We start from the raw sequence: 17,491 nt of genomic DNA, 5'->3' as shown, positions 1-17,491 counted from the left end.
GATATATAGAAGTCTATATCTATCTCGATTAGTTTATGCCGTTACGGATTGCCGTTATGCGAACAAAGTTAATATACTTTGTGAGCTCTGCTCAGCTGAGTATAAAAAACAAATACCACGTAAAATAAATAAATAATAAAATGACAATAATCTTTTTATAGGCATGTATTTGTACGTACATAGGTCATTTATACCGTTTGTTTTCTCATACAGCAATGTTTGTGTAGTGGTGTGTGGAAGGTGTAGTGCAAACAGATTTTTGTCTGGTACTACATTATTCTATACTCGTTGAATATAAATCGGAAAAAAATTATCTACATATCGTTAGTACTCTAACATGAAAAGGGTGTAACTCACAATCTCCATACTTTGCAGAATCAAGCAAAAACTTAAGGCTCTATGTAAAAAAACAAAATTAAGGCATATAAAAAACAAGAATAACTTAAAAATGTATTATAAATACTTTGTTATGTTATGTATACCTGCGAGTAAGAAAATTATTATAAGTTGTATTATTCTCGTTAAATTCGAAAAACAAATGGAATTAGTTGTGTAACGAGTATAATGTAAACCAATTTCGAAAACATTTTCGAAAAAATTTACGAAATCGATTTGTATTATTTTAGATATATTTTCGAGCATACAGTTTTGGAGTTCAATTTATTTTAGTCCAACAAAGTATCAATTTAAAGTAGCTTAAAATTCGCATTGATTTTTAAAGAATTTTTCGAAGGGTTTACATTTTTTCACACAAATTCTAGAAATTGTTATTTTTTAAATATCATCTGAAATACCCTTAAAAATGTCAAAAATCAATCCGAGTTTTGACAGCCTCAAAAATTTGGACATTTTCACGAAGATCTTTTAAAATTTCAATTTTTTTCGAAAACGTTACCAAAATAGTTTATTATAGTTTTTTTACACAATTGTATAAAGCTTTTTTTAATAAATGAAAATAAAACAATTATTAAATACATACTTAGCAATTGTGTTGAGCTCGAATTCGAACCAGGAATTATATAAATTATTTTTTACTAGCAACTACAGCAGCGACCATAAAAATAGCAGCGGCAATTTTTTTCAAATTTTAATATTTTTATTTTCGACATTTAAGAAAACTCTCGTAGGAATTTTGTAACTGCAACTATGCTAACAAACCTCAAAAGAGTTTTTCAAAAATTTGGAAAATTTCGGGAAATTTTCAACTTTTTATTTGGAGTTCTCTGAATTTTCAAATATGCAGTTGTGTAGCTCAATCAATTTTAGTTATAGTTACAGGTCCCTCAAAATTCCCATTGAGATGTAGAGTATGGATATATGAATTTTTAGGAAACCATAAAGCATCCCTCGAAAAAAATTGCCGAAAGGCAAAGCGAGTTTTATAAAATTGATTGCACTACAAAACTATATACTAAAAAAAAAAATTTAACTCTAAATAAAAATATCAAAACATTTGTAAAATTATCTGGAATATTCAACTTTTTCGAAAAGTCTTTCAAATTGATTCACATTATTCTTATTATTATTAGGCCTGGAAGCACTGTGACCTTTGTGCAGATCTATTGTGCATGACCTTTCAGCCTAATTTTGTATGTAAAGGCTCTTGATGTATCTAATTACCTCTTCAAGCTTTTTACTCCATATCACATAGGGATTAAGAGTCACACCACCTAGATGGGAGAGTCTCTGCCTTGCCAGAGCGACGCCTTCGCAGAGAATGTGAACCGGCGTTTCATACTCCACCCCACAGAAACGACAAATTTGGGTATCGGATAGATTTAATTTACTTAGTTGATATCGTAGAACGCAGTGTCCCGTAAAGTAACCAGTGAGATCTCTTAGGTTCTCCCTGCTTAGATTAATGAGATTGGCTAATACTTTCGTTGCCGGAAATATAAACAATTTGGCCTGTCTTTGCCCTGGACAGCAAATACAGTGACGTCTGAATTGTTTTGTTTCCCAGTTACTTATGGTGTGTGCTTTTGAGTCTACAAACCTAACTAGGGAAGCATAGGTGACTATTGGCCTTACAACACATTCACATAGTTTCAGTTACAAAAATAGTGGTATGTTTCGTTAATGTGCAGACCTCCGATTTTTGAAGTTGCAGCGATTTCTATCCGTGATAGTAACTGACTGGTGATAGAAGAGCAATGTGATCTCATGTCATGTCTGTCCGCCCTCCGTCTGTCCGTTAACACGATAACTTGAGTAAATTTTGAGGTATCTTGATGAAATTTGGTACGTAAGTTCCTGGGCATTCATCTCAGATCGCTATTTAAAATGAACGATATCGGACTATAACCACGCCCACTTTTTCGATATCGAAAATTTCGAAAAACAGAAAGTGCGATAATTCATTACCAAAGACGGATAAAGCTATGGAAATTGGTAGGTGAGTTGACCTTATGACGCAGAATAGAAAACTAGTAAAGTTTTGGACAATGGGCATGGCACCGCCCACTTTTAAAAGAAGGTAATTTGAAAGTTTTGCAAGCTGTAATTTGGCAGTCGTTGAAGATATTATGATTAAATTTGGCAGTAACGTTACTCCTATTATTATGAAAATATAATATATATATAAAATAATATAAATATATATAAAAATTAGCAAAATCGGATGCATAACACGCCCACTTTTAAAAAAAAATTTTTTAAGTCAAATTTTAACAAAAAATTCAATATATTTACAGTATAGAAGTAAATTATGTCAACATTCAACTCCAGTAATGATATGGTGCAACAAAATACAAAAATAAAAGAAAGTTTCATTTAATTTGTCTAGAATACTTTTAATGCCATGAGTTGAACAAAAATGTACCAATCCTTGTGAAATTTGGTAGGGGCATAGCTTCTATGAAGATAATTGTTTTCTGTGCGGTTGAAGCCACGCCCAGTTTTTATACACAGTCGACCGTCTGTCCTTCCGCTCGGCCGTTAACACGATAACTTGCGTAAGAATCGAAATATCTTTACTAAACAGAGTTCACGTACTTTGTATTGGTATAAAAAACGCCCGAAATCCGACTATCACCACGCCAACTTTTTCGATATCGAAAATTACGAAAAATAAAAAAAATGCCATAATTCTATACCAAATACGAAAAAAGGGATGAAACATGGTAATTGGATTGGTTTATTGACGCAAATTATAAATTTAGAGAAAACTTTGTAAAATGGTTGTGACACCTACCATATTAAGTAGCAGAAAATGAAAAAGTTCTGCAGGGCGAAATCAAAAGCCCTTGGAATCTTCGCAGGAATACATAACTAAATTAGCGGTACCCGACAGATGAAATTCTGAGTCACCCTGGTCCACATTTTGGTCGATATCTTGAAAACGCCTTCACATAAACAACTAAGGGCCACTCCCTTTTAAAACCCTCATTAATACCTTTAATTTGATACCCATATCGTACAATACATTAGAGGCGTCCACCTATAGAACTAAGGCCCACTCTCTTTTAAATAATCATTAACACCTTTCATTTGATACCCATATCGTACAAACAAATTCTAGAGTCACCCCTGGTCCACCTTTATGGCGATATTTCGAACAGGCGTCCACCTATAGAACTAAGGTCCACTCCCTTTTAAAATACTCACTAGCACCTTTCATTTGATACCCATATCGTACAAACAAATTCTAGAGTCACCCTTGGTCCACCTTTAGGGCGATATCTCGAAAAGGCGTCCACCTATAGAACTAAGGCCCACTCCCTTTTAAAATACTCACTAGCACCTTTCATTTGATAGCCATATCGTACAAGCACATTATAGGGTCACCCCTGGTCCACCTTTATGGCGATATCTCGAAAAGGCGTCCACCTACATATATGAACATTTAGCTAAAAAGCAGAGGCGTTCGTACTGCGCGAAGAGAAGATGTGCCAAAAAAGTTGTCAATCAGTGTAATTCGAAATTAGTTTCTTCATAAATTTTTTTATTTTTTCAAATACACGTAATATTTTATTCTTTAAATTTGATTCATACTAAAATTAAAAACTACCCAAATTGCTTACATACAATTAATTTTAGTAATTGTGACATAAAAAAAGTATATTAATTTATATTAATTAAAGAGACCAATAAATTAAAAAAAAGTTAAATTCAAAATTAATTATAGAAAAAAATTCATTTATAATTTTAAATACATATTTTTTAAATAATTAAATACAGGCTACAACTGTAATACCATCCATTTTTGTATTTTTCACATTTTAACCCTACTACCGCCGCTTTTTATTATATACCAGTTCGGTATATAATTAGTAATTTTTTTGTTTCCAAATCTTTTGTTTTGAATAGTCTTTTACCAAATTTTTGTATGAGAAATTTTGACGTATTTGTATTGAAAACAACTACAAACAAAAAATGGTTTTTATAAATTTTCTCAACAAAAAAGCTGGCTTTCCTTAGTTTTACTTGTCCTTTCTAATTATAATTTTTTTTTGTGTACTAAAAAATTTACGTGATACGAATATCAATCGGAGAGTATTGAATGCTTCTTACAGCGAATTGCCTCCACATTACACAGCACGCTCCTTACCCACGAAGTACAGCTATTTTACTATCTTCTATTTGCCACCATTCACATTCCACATAACGCAATGTCCATAGCGCCAAATGCTTTACGACTAGTTTTGCTTAGTTTGTCTTTTTATCCTCTGGTTTTGTTTCTGTTTGCTGCTTTTCATTTTCTTCTTCTTGTTGATTCTGTATTAAAACTCCATCTGCTGGTGGTATTGCATTACCGGTAATTGGCGTCGTTTTTGTTGTTGTTAAATCTGTTGTGGTTGTTGTTTTTTCTGTTGTAGTTGTTATTGTTGTTGTTTCCATTGCATCGCCAGTGGCATGTATAGAGGTAGAAGTTTCGGGTTTAAAATTGGCTAGCAATTGTTGTTGGCTGGAAATGTCAGATTCACTGATGCTATTCTGTGGATTGAGCAGCAGGAATATGAAAAAAAAGCGAAAAAGGGGAAAATTAGGTGATTAGTAAAAACCGAAAGTAATAATTTTAATAACGCAAAAGTTGCATTTATACTAGCTTACTACTTACAAAATGAAAAAATTTCCTAAAAGTATGTAATGTGTTTAATTTTTTTTGCGCGCGTTAAAAACTTTTTCTGAAAATTTTTAAGTGCATAACTTGCCAATTTTTAGATTATGCGCGATAATCAACAAAAATTTTTGGTAATTTGTTTTAAGTGATCTTATGTACATATGTATTTATGTATATTTCAAGAATTTCTAAATGAAAAAGTTGCATAAAAGGTCCTGTGAATGGATTTCTTACAGAGCTGTGTAGTAATGAATATACTTGGTAATGGTGATTGGTCAATTATAAGTATTTGGTTATAAAAAATTTAATTATCAATAACAATTAATTTTTAATGGTACTTGGTAATGAATACGTCTTTTTTCAATTCTTGATCAATTATGTAAAATAATTTCAATTCCTTTCAATTTTTTTCAATTATTTGCTAATATCTAGTAAACTAAACTTAGTTTAGAATTAGAAATTTTTTTGTGTATATTTGAATGATTTTCCGTCATCCCTTGTCAAATTTGGTTTCGAGACAAACCGGTTTCGGCGTTGTGCCATCATCAGTGTCGATTGTCGAAGCCGGCTTGTCTCGAAACTAAATTTGGCAAGGGATGACGAAAAATCGTTCCAATATACAGTGAAATTCCTCATTACGGACAGCCCATATAACCGGACAGATTTTGGGCACACAAGTTTTTCATTCATTTTTTTATACAAATATCATCCTAATAAACGGACACTCTAATAACCGGACGCGGACAAAGTATTTCAAACCATTTTCATAAAAAAATTTCTCACAACCGGACAAAATTCAAAAATATCACAAGCAAGCTTTGTTGTTCATTATAAAAATGAAAAAGGGGATTCCCCTTTTAACATGTATGCACACATTCAAGCCGCGTGTTTCAAATTAAGGGTAGTTTTCCATTCAGCTTTTTAAGTCAGTTGCATGCGAATGGTTGCGTTCAAAGTTCGTAACAATATGGCGCCGAAAAAGAAGGTACTTTCTATTAAAGAAAAAATGGAAATTATTAATGTTTTCGAAAAAGATAAATTATCAGTACGTGGAGTTACAAAAAGGTTAAGTATAGTGTGCCCAAAAATTTAGTGGTAGTAGGTACGCGTTTCTTTTGCTTTGAAAGGTTCAATATTGGCAAAACACAAGCTGCTGAAATCAATAAAAATAAAGAACAAATTCGTTATAAATGGGAATCTGGATTAATCTTCATCAAAAGCGAAGTTTTCTTAAAGAAGGTGGCTCTGAAATAGATAAGATGTGTTTTAATTGGCTCGCTAAGGCTAGAAGTCAAAACATTCCGATTTCTGGTCCCAAACCAAAGGAAATTGCAGGCAAAATGGGTGTACGTAATTTTAATGCTTCAGATGGATGGTTAAACAACTGGCGAATAAGGAATAATGTTGCTTTCAAATGCGTATCTGGTGAAGCTGCAGATGTAAACCAGGATGGTGTCGAACAGTTTAGGACAAAACTGCCATCTCTGTTGGCCGGTTACAAGCCTCAAGACATTTACAACGCAGATGAAAGTGGCTTTTTCTTTCGTGCCTTACCTGACAAAACCCTCGCTCTTAAATCCGAAAAATGCGTGGCGGTAAACTATCAAAGGAAAGACTCACAATTTTGTTCTGTGCTAACATGGCTGGAGATAAGGAGTGCAATGTACAATGTACTTAAGCGATATATGTATATGTATTTATATGTAATACTAAAGTATGCAAATATTCGTTACTTCCAAAAATTTCTTAAATAAAGTATGTACAATATAATTTATATGTGTGGTATATATTTTGTGACCTCATCCCTTATAAGCGGACATCTCCCATAGCCGGACAAAAACACTGCGACGGTGAGTGTCCGGTTATAAGGAAATTCACTGTACATCATTTATCCATCCTCTCGGAAAATCAACAAAACAAAGGATGACGGAAAATCGGGTGCTGATTGCTTCTTCTTGATTATTTGCCATACAAAGCCTAGTTACAACAATATGCCAGTTAATCGAAATCAATTCAATTTTTCTATTGTCTTGACATTCTTCTACACGGCGTATCGGGTTGAATTCGCTTTACCATCACCTTGTATCAAGGCGAATCTATACAAGGTGGTGACAAAGCGAATTCAACCAATTCGCCCTGCAGAAGAATGTCAAATCAAAAGAAGATTTTCATTAATTTCGATTAACTGACATATTATTGTACAAGGCGTTGTATGGAAAATAATTAAGAACAAGCAATCAGCTGTTGAGATAACAACATCTGGTACTGAAGTCGCCTTGCCTTGTATAGATTCGCCTTGACTATTTTCTTTATTGTCATTTGCAAGGTGAATCTATACAAAGTGAATTCAACCCAATTCGCCGTGCAGAAGAATGTTGAGTCACAAGAAAATTTGCATTGATTTCGATTAACTGCCATATTGTTGTACCAAGGCGTTGTATAGAAAATAGTCAAGAACAAGCAATCAGCTGCTTGGATAACAACACCTGGTACCAAAATTGCCTTGGTCGTTTAATACATTGGCAATAAAATCCGAAACACGAGTCAAAACAGACTAGATTTTTTCACTCCATTAGGCATTCAATAAAGCTACAATGAGATTATTTGTATTTTGTATGGAAGATTGAGTTCAATAAGGACTTTATTGTAGAATACTTGACTAATTACTTTATTAAGCCTCTGTGTGAAGTTGGCATTGAATTTTTTTTCAAGTACCATAAAAATTAATGTGTTTGTTTATTCTTGCAGTAGTAAAAATTTGCCAATTATAAAAAAATTGTTGCAATAAATATAGTACTAGGTAGATAGGTAGGTGTCCATTAAACATAAAATCCGCATTTTTCTGACTGAGTAGAAGCAATTTTTAAAACATATTTACGCAAATTTCGAATAACACGAATTAAAAACAAAACAAGTAAGGACGGGACTGTCTTCGGCTGTGCCGAAGACTTCATACCTTTCATGAATGGGGCTGAACAATAATCTTATCCCATTCGTAATTTCCAAATATCGCGCTGTATAAGATAAGAAATATATAGTGAACAGATGTACATACCTAAACGATTTTAAGATAAATATAAAAAATGGCAAAAAACCCCCTTAACTGAATGATCGGTTGTATGGGATATATATTATATATAGCTCCGATCGAAATGATTTTTACAGGAAATCTTCTATGATATATTAGAATATATATCACCAAGTTTCACGTTTTTATATTGGAAACTAAGGAAGAAATGGCCAAAAATCTTTCTAGCTGAACGATCGGTTGTATGGGATAGGTATATACTATATACATATAACTCCGATCAAAGTGATTTTTTTTAATGAAATCTTCTATGATATATTAGAATAAATATCACCAAGTTTTTATATTGGAAATTAAGGGAGAAATTGCCAAAAATCTTTCTATCTGAACGATCGGTTGTATGGGATATATATAGCTCCGATCAAAGTGACTTTTCAGAAAATCTTCTATGATATATTAAAATATATATCACCGAGTTTTACGTTTACACTTTCTAAATTAAGGGAGAAATGGCCAAACATCTTTCTATCTGAACGATCGGTTGTATGGGATATAACTATATATAGCTCCGCTCAAAGTGATTTTTTCAGGATATCTTCTATGATATATTAGAATTTATATCACCGAGTTTCACGTTTATACTTTCTAAATTGCGGCAGGAATGACCAAAATCGTCTTATCTGAACGATCGGTTGTATGGGAGATATATGTTATAGTGGTCCGATCCTACCGGATCCGACAAATGTCTAATATAATACAAAAATACATCCTTGTGCCAAATTTCATTGAGATATCTCAAAATTTGAGGGACTAGCTTGCGTTCAAACAGACAGACGGACGGACGGACGGACAGGCGGACATGGCTATATCAACTCAGTTCGTCGCCCTGATCAATTCGGTATACTTAATGGTGAGTCTATCTTCTATATTTCTCAACGTTACAAACATCGGACCAAAGTTAATATACCATTTCATGTTCATGAAAGGTATAAAAACAAAATACATACAGAAAAATAAATTTTCGATTCAATTTAACAACCAATTTTATTTTCAAATTCAAAAATATATTCTCAATTAATTACTTGTTTAAGTTTTATACAAACGTTCTATTAGCGACTATTTATAATCTATTTATAACACTGGATCACAAATTCCAATTTTTTTCTGCACCAGAGACGACATTATGAAATTCCTATGTAAAATCACCCCCGGTTTTTTCCAAAAAAAAAAAAAATTGGGTCCACTTAATCATATATATCTCAAGAACGAATTGAGCAATTCCAAAACGGTTTGAAGCTTTTAAAAAGGTAATAAAATTTTCTCTAAACTGTGCATACCGCACTTTTTGCTTAGCCCTGCATATTCAAAGATAACGAACAATCATTACGGATTTTTTCCAATCGTTATTCGTAAATATCTCAAAAACGTTACCACAGAATTAAAAAGAACCTTGATTTTCGAAATCAGGGGGTGATTTTACATAGGATATTCATAATGGCGTCTCTGGTGCATTTTGGCTGTAAACCAGGGTAATTATTCAATATTTTAGCTTAAAAATTAAATTACTATAATTAATTTATTCAGTTTATACAAGTTAAATACTATAATGCTTAACAAATAAAAACAAGCATAACATAATTTAGCGGGATCTTGGATTATGAACTGAAATGTAATCTTGAGCAGAAGTGGGTAGAAAACGTGAAAATGTTGGCCAAATTTTTTCCAGGAATTCCTTTAAGAAGTTAAATTAGAAGTTACTTAAGAACACAATGTGGCAATGAATTTAATTGCCTTGATACTTACAAGTTGAATATTTAATTTACTGTGTTAGTAAATTTATTTATGTAAGTACTAGGGTTCATGCATATACTTAGTAAGCAAAATGTCTTATATGAAGTGAGCGAAACAAAATGCTTGTGGAAGGTTAAATAAAGAAATAAATGTAAGGCGCGATAACCTCCGAAGAGATCTAAGCCCGAACTTCTCTTCCAATTTGCGTCGTGTTCCTATTTGTTTTTTCTTACAAATTGGCGGGATGGGACCTACTTGTTTTATGCCGACTCCGAACGGGCATCTGCAAGGCAGATGAGATTTCACTGAGAGCTTTTCATGGCAATAATACACTCAGAGTGGTTGCCAAACACTGCCGAGGGGCGACCCCGCTCAGAAAAATGTTCTTCTAATTGAAAAAACTTGTTTCTAAAGTTTTTGATGGTGCTTTTCCCGGTGCGTGAACCCAGGATCTTCAGTGTGGTAGGCGGAGCACGCTACCATCACACCACGACGGCCGCCTAAGGATGAAATATGTGCAGGATATAGAAACGATTTGAGTTATTTTTGGGTTTCAATGAAACATAAGAAAGGATGTTACACAATACTATTTCTTTGTACTTCTTCTTGGCAAAGCAACTTAGTTATTTTGTTTCATACTCATTGTGCTCATTGCATTACCGAAATATTAGAGTTTTGCATTTGGTTACGTATTCAATCAGATTTTTCTTGAAAATCATTTCCTTATAAAGGTATATCGACTGCTGAGTGGAATATCACAATATATCGGCAGCCGTTTTAAAATTGCTTTATTTCGAAATTTGTTTGAAAAACGCCCTACTTTAGAATTGTATTCCAAAACGCCTTAACTGATCATACATTTAATGCTTTTCGAGGGTGTTTTTGAAAAATAATCTGAGATAATAAGTTTTCGAACTATCAGGCGAGTTGGGGTGATATTCCACTCAGCAGTCCATATACAAATGCCATGGTCTGCACTTTTCCGAATTTTGTTTAGTTTTAAATTTTCCAAGTTTAAGGCAGGTCTAAGCATGCTTTTCGTAGCTCGAATTTGCCATTGATCTGCGTTCAGTTATGCATGTTCGGTTCACAAAGACACATAGCAAAGGTGAGATGTGGCGAATTTCTAGTTTTTTTTTTTTTTTTGATGTTCGAAAACTTTTAAAAATTAAGCAATTTTAAAATTCTGCGAAATTTGGATTTTTATGAGCCAAGTACATTAATTATTTTGTTTTGATGGTATCTAAGATTCTTCGAGTTTCGAAAGTCGTTATCTCTGTAGCGCCCAAGGCGATTTATTTTATTTATGTTTTTTTTGCTAGAAAGTTGCATAAATTTGATTAAAGAGTGAAAATGATTGGGAAGCAAAACCTATTTTTTTCATAGTAAAAGCAAATTTTTTCTTAATTCGTGTTTTCAACATAATATGATGAGAATATCTCCTACCGCGTTAATATAAAACAAAACAAAAAAAAAAAAAAAAAACGAGAAAACAGCTGCAGCCATAGTTTTTCATTGCATAGTGGCCGCATTTTCGATCTTTTTATTCGATTGAATGCAAATGCATTTAAAAAGAAAAAATTCTATTTGCCAATTATTTACTTAGGTTTAAAAAACTAAATCAACAAAGTGAAATTTTGATGACATCTAAAATTTTTCGAAGTTCAATTCTTTTTCAAGAATTTACAACAGTTCGACTTATTTTTTATTTATATTCTAAAAACATATTTTGCTATTCGAAATTTCAAATAAGTCATTATAAATAAGGTATGTATAATTCATTGTAAATGAAAAGAAGTTATATAGCAAAATCTTCATCATTGAAAAATTTGCTATAACTTCGAAAACTTTCAGATGTTCGAATTTTTTTTAAATCGTCAAATAACGGCGAATTGCTATTATTAATTGTAAGTCACAATAATTTTCGTCACATTAGGCTTAAAGATCGTTTTCGAAGTTAAGATTTTTCAAAAGATGATGTGATGTTTATTTTTTTAATTTTTTAAATTATTAGAATTGAAATTAACACAAGCTTCGTGTGCGACAATTTAGCAACAGCTTCGAATAATTTTCGAAGTTCGAGTTTTTCGAAATAGTTTAAAAGCACAAAAATGTATCACGAATTTCGTAAATTTTAAAAATTTCCATATGCATAATAATTTACCCAATAAGAGTAATTTATTGAAAATATGTGCCTAAATATAAGGAAAAGTCGATTTAGATGTACTACTTATATCGTAAAATTAGTCTGAAAGCAGATTATGACTATGCGTTCTTATTGTTCAATACATACATGCAAAGTTAAACAGAGACCCAAACTGTCATTCCAAATTAGACGATTTTTTTTCCATACAGAATCCTTGTTTCAACAGAAACGCTGTATCAAATTTAATAATGGTGGATTAAACTTTATAGCCAAAAAAGAGGTGCAAGTTAATTATGGGAAATTATAAGTATAGTACTATGAGAGTTGGTTTTAGTTTTGCTATGACAAATTTCTGGTATTAATAACAAAAACTTCAAATTTAGACATTTAGAACAATCTATTGGTAAACAATTGGTTTCATTAGGACAATCCGTTCCATAGTTATAGGGTTGGTCTTTTATTTGTACTTAAAAAATAACAGTTCGGATACAAATTTTATTTTCGGACTTATAAAATAAAAGCCCGGCCTAAACTTTTATTTTTAAATTTTTTTGAAAAAAGTCCGAAATATTTCATGCAAATGCAATGGGTATCCACGGGTTCCCATGAACTTTCACCCGAACAATTTTTTGATCCGAATTTTTCGACTAAAAAAAAGGAAATAACTATTAAAATAGGTCCCTGAGGTTAAAAGGGTAAGCAATTACTAAAAAGCCTTAATATTGTTGTTAGTGCTCAGATTTTCCAGCTCATAATCTCATAATCCAACCCACTAGCCTTTTGGATAACAACAAAATGAGATCATATAGGTACATATGGATGTATGTTAATGTATTTATGCTTAAGCCAATTAAAATTCAAATAAATGAAGAGCTAATGTACAAAAATGCATTCGATATTAAAGCGTTTAACTGATATCGACAAAAAAGTGTTTAGGCGAATGCCTTTGCATTCAACCAATTCATACTCACCCTCATCATTTTGCGCAATTTCATTGAGGTGCCCATAGATTGTAGGCGATAACGTTCCTTAGCACGTTCACGTATTTTCTCGGGCACAACCAGCAATGTGGTGATTATATTGCCGCTGAAGAGTACAAGGAATAGGCCACACATAACCGATACCTTCAAAACGAATATGTAAGCAAGAATTGCGGATAAGTCAGCAATATTAAAATGCAAAAAATAAAAAGAAAAATGAGATGAGATATACCAAATTAGAAAAAACAAGATAATCGGCAAGTCAAGTCAACAAGAAGGATACTGTAAAACAGGCTGGTTTATAGCCAAGGCGATTGCATGCAAATTAGCCGAATGAATTAATCAATTAGCCAGCAAATCAGGCACAATCAATCAATACATTAAGCTCAGCAAAAACACACACACAAAAAGCTAAGCATACATACATACACAAATTTATTCATAGACAGATATTTGAGGATGTTGAACGCCCAAGGGTGCTTCACAATCACGTCAACATGCATACAAGAACCAAATGCAGATATGCTTGCAAGCCGCCTGCTGGCATTCGAGCTCACCTCCACTCAATAAGTCAAACATATAAGGAGCATTTACAGTCATACACACATCAATACATACATGTGTATGTATACCCCTCCAAATTAATTCATCAGCAAAATGTCCTTGATAAGCAGCCACACTCAAACATTCATTACATACACCCGCTTTCACATTTCAGTTCGTTATTCTTACTTACATGCCATGGCGCGCCCGGTGGATTTGTAGTCAATTTATATAGCGTCCAGGCGTTATATGCTTGGAATGCATAACCGCCAAATAGGAATGGCAGAAGAAAACTGAGACCACGCCACATCCAAGAATGGAAACCCTCAATAGTGATGTCCATGTTATGTCGTTCGCCAAGAGCCTTCAGCCGATACAGTAAACCCTTTTGATAACCAAATTGCAAATACCGCACCAGACCTATGTGCAAAAATGAAGTATGATTTACTTTATAAATAAAAGTAGTGGAAAACCAAAATTGGTAGTTGTTGTTGTTGTTTATCGAAATAATTGGAGAGTATGCATTATAAAAACGCAAGTAAAGTACTTCACACAGTATGTATGTACGTACATTCAACATTTATACATTTCAAGAATAAAATTCATTAAGGGCATCAACAACAGCAATGACATAAAATGCAATACACTAAAAATATAATATGTATATGGGGTATTCCATCCCATTTCGACCAATTTTGAACCCGACACCTTCAGGGTCGCTGAAAGTTTTTCTTCTTTTTCTAGCATACGAAAGACGTTTTTCAGAATTTTTTTAAATTTTTTCATCCAACTCAAATAAAGTTATGAAGTTAAAAAAAAAACGGTGTTTTTTTCAAAATGCTATAACTTTTTCAAAAATTTACCGTTTGGGATCTTTTTTTTTTTAAATTTGCTTTTAAATGTACTTTCCGGAAAAAATACAAAAAAATTTTTAAAGTTTTTTTTTGTAATTTTTCAGTTTTTCGAGATTTTTTGAATTTCGCCATTTTTTTTTCTCATAAAAAACTTCAATCAATTCTGCAATCATCCCCACTAATCCCGGAGTGGGCCGATTATTATTTTTTTTTTATTTAATTGAAAAAAAAAAAAACTTTAAAAATTGTTTTGTATTTTTTCCGAAAAGTACATTTAAAAACAAATTTAAAAAAAAAAAAAGATCCCAAACGGTAAATTTTTGAAAAAGTTATAGCATTTTGAAAAAAACACCGTTTTTTTTTAACTTCATAACTTTATTTGAGTTGGATGAAAAAATTTAAAAAAATTCTGAAAAACGTCTTTCGTAAGCTAGAAAAAGAAGAAAAACTTTCAGCCTATTCTAAAGGGGTCGGGTTCAAAATTGGTCGAAATGGGATGGAATACCCCATATACATCTTAATGTATGTATATTAAGCTGGGTTGATTTGCAGGCACGAAAGTTAACCCATATCGCGCTATCGATTTTTCGACAGGTTTTGGGCTCAGGGAAAAAAGTTACACTAAACATATCCAAAAAAATAATTTTCGAGCCTGCAAAATTTGAGTTTTTTGACTTTTTTCTTTGATTTTTAAGGTTTTTTCACGACCTACTTAAAAAATTTTCATTTGATTTTAAAATTTTCTTGTATACCCCGTCCGACTCAAAATTGTCCGCTAAAAACTTTGGCGATAACAGTTTTCTGAAAAAAAAAAAAATTTTTTGGGTTTTGAGGAGTGTTTTGGTGAAAAAATTTATTTTTTTGCTATTTTTTTTAAGGGTTTCTTCAGAAACGTGCAAGTGTTGCCGATGAAAACGAATTTGTCTCATAGTTCCTATCCCACTTAAAATTATGCGATAAAAACGTTGGTATTAATAGGGCACGAGCTAAGTTGATTTAGCCATGTCCGTCCGTCCGTCCGTCTGTCCGTTTGTTTGAACGCAAACTAGTTCCAAAATTTTTGAGATATCTTGTTGAAATTTGGCAAGCAGGCATATTTTGATGGGGGATTTTACATTTGTCGGAATCGACCGGATCGGACCACTATAGCATATACCTCCCATACAATCGATTGTTCAATAAGAGGGTTTTCGCAATTTCTGCCTCATTTTAACAGCTAGCAACATCAAATTTTACCACAAGCTTACGTATTGGGCATAGATGGCTGTAGTATGGGATACATATTATAAATATGTCCGATATTGATGATTTTTTCAGACAACAATCTATGCCCAATACGTAAGCTTGTGGTAAAGTTTGATGTTGCTAGCTGTTAAAATGAGGCAAAAATGGGGCAGAAATGGCGAAAACCCTCTTATTGAACAATCGATTGTATGGGAGGTATATGCTATAGTGGTCCAATCCGGTCGATTCCGACAAATGTCAAATCCCCTATCGAAATATGCCTGCTTACCAAATTTCATCAAGATATCTCAAAAATTGAGGGACTAGTTTGCGTTCAAACAAACGGACAGACGGACAGACGGATGGACGGACATGCCTAAATCAACTTAGCTCGTCCCCTGATCATTTTGGTATACTTATTGGTGGGTCTAACGGAAACATATACATAAAAAATGATTTGGAGCCTTGAAAATGAAAAAAATCGATTTCTACCAAAACAAATCCCAAAAACCAAAAAAAAAAATTTTTTTTTAACTGTTAATGCCAACGTTTTTATCGCATAATCTTAAGTGGGATAGGAACTATGAGACAAATTCGTTTTCATCGGCAACACTTTAGCACGTTTCTGAAGAAACCCTTAAAAAAAATGGCGAAAAAATAAATTTTTTCACCAAAACACTCCTCAAAACCCAAAAAAAAATTTTTTTTTTTTTCAAAAAACTGTTATCGCCAAAGTTTTTAGCGAATAATTTTGAGTCGGACAGGGTATACATGAAAATTTTAAAATCAAATGAAAATTTGTATGGCGCGATATGGGTTAACTTTCGTCCATGCAAATCAACCCAGCTTAATGCATATGCTTAATTCATATGTAATGGCATATTACACCTACTTACTTATATAAACATTGAAGTACATAAATTGTGTGCGGAAAAGATGCCAATGTTCGCCTTGAGGCCAAATTAACAATAACCCCTCGGCTGCAGTTGAGATGAAATGATGTGCCCGCCACCAGCCTTTAATACGCGACCCATTTACTTTGAGTATTGATTCACGGATAGTGAGGGTGCAGTAATACCAGACTAGTAGAAAAATGTAGGCGAGTTCGAGAGCCCTTGAAATAGAGGAAATAAAAAAGTGTATTGTAAAATCTTTTAGCTTAGCTAAGAGTTTACAAAATTAAACATAAAACTTAAAAATAAAGAAATGTAAGGCGCGATAACCTACGAAGAGTTTTTAAGCCGAGCTTCTCTCTTCCAATTTGGGTCGAGCTCGTTTTAATTCTTCCTACAAATTGGCGGAATGGGACTTGGCAGAAACAGACTTGGAGTGATTGGCAAACACTGCCGATACATATACGAATATACAACTTAGTTCATATACGTAAACTTAGAATTGTATTGCTGTTGATATTGGAATAGACTAGATTCCGATCATAATAATGTGAGTTGGTTTGTAGGTTGGAGAGAATAAGTTTATAATTCCTCATTTCTTTTCTTATAATCGAAATAAGATATGCCGGATTAAGCAAAATTTAGTTTATGTTATAAGCGATGTGTTAATTGTTGAATAAATTTGTCGGAATAGATGCGTTTGCGAGTGATCAATAGGCATCAAAAGTTCACTGGACTTCAGTCATTCCCACATTTTCGGTGCTATGCACAAAGGCCCATATAATGCACCACATATTATACTCAACTGATCAGAGCTCAAGGAGTATATTAATTTTGTTCGCATAACGATCCCCGTAACGGCATAAACTAATCGAGATAGATATATACTTCTAAATATCAAAATGATCTGGGTGAAAAAAGAAATTCATTTAGCCATGTCTGTCCGTAAACACGATAACTTGAGTAAATT

At 32.9% G+C, this 17,491-nt stretch overlaps 1 protein-coding gene and 1 pseudogene across 4 annotated transcripts in view; one reads left to right on the top strand and one right to left on the bottom strand.

Moving 5' to 3' along the window:
• Positions 1-3,922: 3,922 nt before the first annotated feature.
• The window catches only part of LOC137250770 (transmembrane protein 120 homolog), a 71,816-nt gene continuing 58,247 nt past the window's right edge, over positions 3,923-17,491 (bottom strand). For all 4 annotated transcript variants that reach the window (XM_067784177.1, XM_067784178.1, XM_067784179.1 and 1 more), the window contains 4 exons: positions 16,525-16,742; positions 13,744-13,970; positions 12,999-13,151; positions 3,923-4,935 (listed from right to left, as the gene is read on the bottom strand). In XM_067784177.1, coding sequence (XP_067640278.1) covers positions 4,648-4,935; positions 12,999-13,151; positions 13,744-13,970; positions 16,525-16,742 — 886 coding nt within the window. In that variant the 3' untranslated portion in view covers positions 3,923-4,647. The remainder of the gene's footprint in view (positions 4,936-12,998; positions 13,152-13,743; positions 13,971-16,524; positions 16,743-17,491) is intronic.
• On the top strand, positions 5,879-6,871 carry LOC137250773 (tigger transposable element-derived protein 4-like; annotated as a pseudogene).

The sequence above is a fragment of the Eurosta solidaginis genome, chromosome 4, assembly GCF_040869045.1.
Source record: "Eurosta solidaginis isolate ZX-2024a chromosome 4, ASM4086904v1, whole genome shotgun sequence".
In the NCBI taxonomy this organism is placed as follows: domain Eukaryota; kingdom Metazoa; phylum Arthropoda; class Insecta; order Diptera; family Tephritidae; genus Eurosta; species Eurosta solidaginis.
The sequence above is the reverse complement of the archived record's forward strand: the minus strand, read 5'-3'. Positions and strand labels throughout refer to the sequence as shown.